We start from the raw sequence: 2,408 nt of genomic DNA, 5'->3' as shown, positions 1-2,408 counted from the left end.
ATATTGTATAAGAGTGTTAGTAATACAAAATACATGAGAAATTATTTATTATTAAAAATATCAATCATTTTTGTAAGAGATACGTATTTGTAATTTCCAAAAGAAACAAATATATTATACAGGTATAAATAAAATCTAATCAAATGTATGTTTTTAATAGTAACTATTTCAAATTAAAGTGTATAAATAAGTAATCTGATGGTTTTACAATATAAATTAATTTAAATTTAATAATAACAAGCCTTTCAGGTTTCCAAGCGTCAACTTTTTAATTTTTGATGAATCAATATTTTTAAATAATAATTCTGAAAATTGAAAAAAAAAACATTTTTTTATCAATATAGTTAGAAAACGAAATAAATTTATTTATTACTATGCTAAAGGACTATACAAATTAATTACCTTGATTCTTTAAGAGTTTTTTAATTTGCAATATAACGGTTTGATTTAATAAGACAGATGTATTGATAAAATTATGAATGTATTGCAATTTCTCCTTTTCAGATGTGCATCCTGCTAATGATTTTTCTAAAAAGGCCCAACCGCCTTCATCGTCCAAGAGCCAATTTTGAAACGAGCGGGAATATTTTCTCTTATGCACAATATTTTTGCCGTGGCCTCTATCAATTTGGGCAATCTCAATGTTATAAATCTTTATTAATTCAATCAGCTTTTCTGAAAGTAAAAGTTTATTTATTACAAAAATAAGGTTTCAACATGGTTTTCCCAGATAATAAAATTATTTCCAACGACATAACAATTATCAATTTTGTTACAGGAGCTGTATTAAGTAGCAAAAGACTTTGCACAGAGCTTATAGTGATATTAGTCCTTCGTACAATTTCCTATGCACCTTAGAAAAAATGTTGCTCCCGTCCGTTTTGAAACAAAGTTTTCATCGCCAAAACTTACAGTATGTTAAGTATTTTTTTATCTCTGGAGCACGTTAAGATGGATATTTCATTATAATAATCGCGATCAAAAGTAAAATATTTCTATTTAACGTTAAATAATATATTATTATAATATTTTGAGAAGCTCTTGATATAAATTTACCTAATATGAATTAAAAAATAGTGTATTTCATTTCAAACATTCGAGATGATGGTCACTTGATTGAAATTCTTTTTTATTTTCTTTTAATGAGGTAGCTTTTATCTCAAATTTCTTTTCACAGTAACGTTTGTATTTTTTTTTATGTTTTCTTAAATCGATTGAAATGATTCGTCCTTGTCGTAAGATGAAAGAATTTCAACGCTATAATAATAATATATAATAGTTACCGTACAATACTTTATCTACTTTGTGATTGTAGCAATAATGGATATTACTCAATCCTAAGTACTCTTAGATCGAGTGATAACTCTGTTTTATAATGAATTGCGATACGATAGCCTTAGTTTAAGTGGGAAAACTTATGTAATACTTTTCCAACGTTATAGAAATATTAATTAAGAGCCCATTTCCATAAAGTTTTTGCCAATTTATATATGCTATTATTAAAATAATTCATAAATTCAAAGAGTGATATTTCAAAAGAACGCATCAAAAATCGCTTTTATTTTCCTCCTCGATTCCCGGATCTATTTTTACAGAAGCATTTAGAAAATATGCTGCACATCCAAACTCTTCTCTTTTAATATTATTTATTACCATGGAAAAAAGGTTTAAACGAAGGTATAGAATGCTCTACTATATATATGATTATTCTTAACGTATACATACCAACAAAATTACCAAGAGTGGGATGAGACCCCATTTTTTCTTTTAAAGTTTTGTGATACCTTTCTTGGCCATTATTTGTAGTATCATTTACTCGATAAATAGAAAACACCTGTACACCTATTTGCTTCAACCAGTAATTTTTAAAATAATTAAAAAAATTGTAATAATTTTCAAAAAGTTTTCGTTCTGCCATCGTTCTCTTTACAATTTCCACGAATTCTTCTTCAATATTATTCGCAGGCAAATAAGCTAAATTGCATATTTTTCTAAATAATACAATAGCTTTTGTCATTTCTTCAATGTTAGCGTTTGGTTTCGAAAAAATGTTGTTTTTCTTAGCTTTTTTTTTTAAGCTCTATTTAAAATTTAAATATATAGGCAAATTATAATATAGATCTATAAGTGTTAATTATATACAATTGATAATATAATAAAGAATGAAGCAAACTTGGAGAAAATGGAATAGGCATCCAGTGATAAGACAGCCTTGAAAGACTGTTTTAATTGCATTGTGCAATCCAGTTTCGAAATCACATATGCACAGCAGGGGCTCCAAACGTGTCATGATTTTTTCTCTTATAAATTGGAAAATTTGTATATAACTCCTTTCGAATTTGTTGGACATGAGAACCCAGATGATTGGCACAAACTGTTAAAACAGGAAGCAGATATGAAGAAAACCT

General features: G+C 27.0%; 1 protein-coding gene across 1 annotated transcript; it reads right to left on the bottom strand.

Annotated features, from left to right (window-relative positions):
* Positions 1 to 204: 204 nt before the first annotated feature.
* Positions 205 to 1,772, bottom strand: LOC136781259 (uncharacterized). Its single transcript, XM_066740113.1, has 3 exons — positions 1,726 to 1,772; positions 403 to 675; positions 205 to 305 (listed from the first exon to the last, which is right to left on the bottom strand). Exons 1-3 carry the CDS (start codon positions 1,757 to 1,759, stop codon positions 217 to 219), a joined length of 396 nt encoding a protein of 131 aa, XP_066596210.1. The 5' UTR covers positions 1,760 to 1,772; the 3' UTR covers positions 205 to 216.
* Positions 1,773 to 2,408: the final 636 nt, after the last annotated feature.

The sequence above is a fragment of the Prorops nasuta genome, unplaced genomic scaffold, assembly GCF_024137725.1.
Source record: "Prorops nasuta isolate Cenicafe-Biocafe unplaced genomic scaffold, Cenicafe_Pnas_1.2 PNAS00022, whole genome shotgun sequence".
Lineage (NCBI taxonomy): Eukaryota > Metazoa > Arthropoda > Insecta > Hymenoptera > Bethylidae > Prorops > Prorops nasuta.
Note: the sequence above shows the minus strand (reverse complement) of the source record. Positions and strands in the feature narration are given on the sequence as shown.

Coding starts and splice junctions, on each gene's coding strand:
- LOC136781259 (XM_066740113.1), bottom strand. CDS start 1,759: ATGGGGTCTCATCCCACTCTTGGTAATTTTGTTG. Junction 676..1,725: donor CACTCTTGGTAATTTTGTTG/GTATGTATACGT, acceptor TTTTACTTTCAG/AAAAGCTGATTGAATTAATA. Junction 306..402: donor AAAACTCTTAAAGAATCAAG/GTAATTAATTTG, acceptor TTCAATTTTCAG/AATTATTATTTAAAAATATT.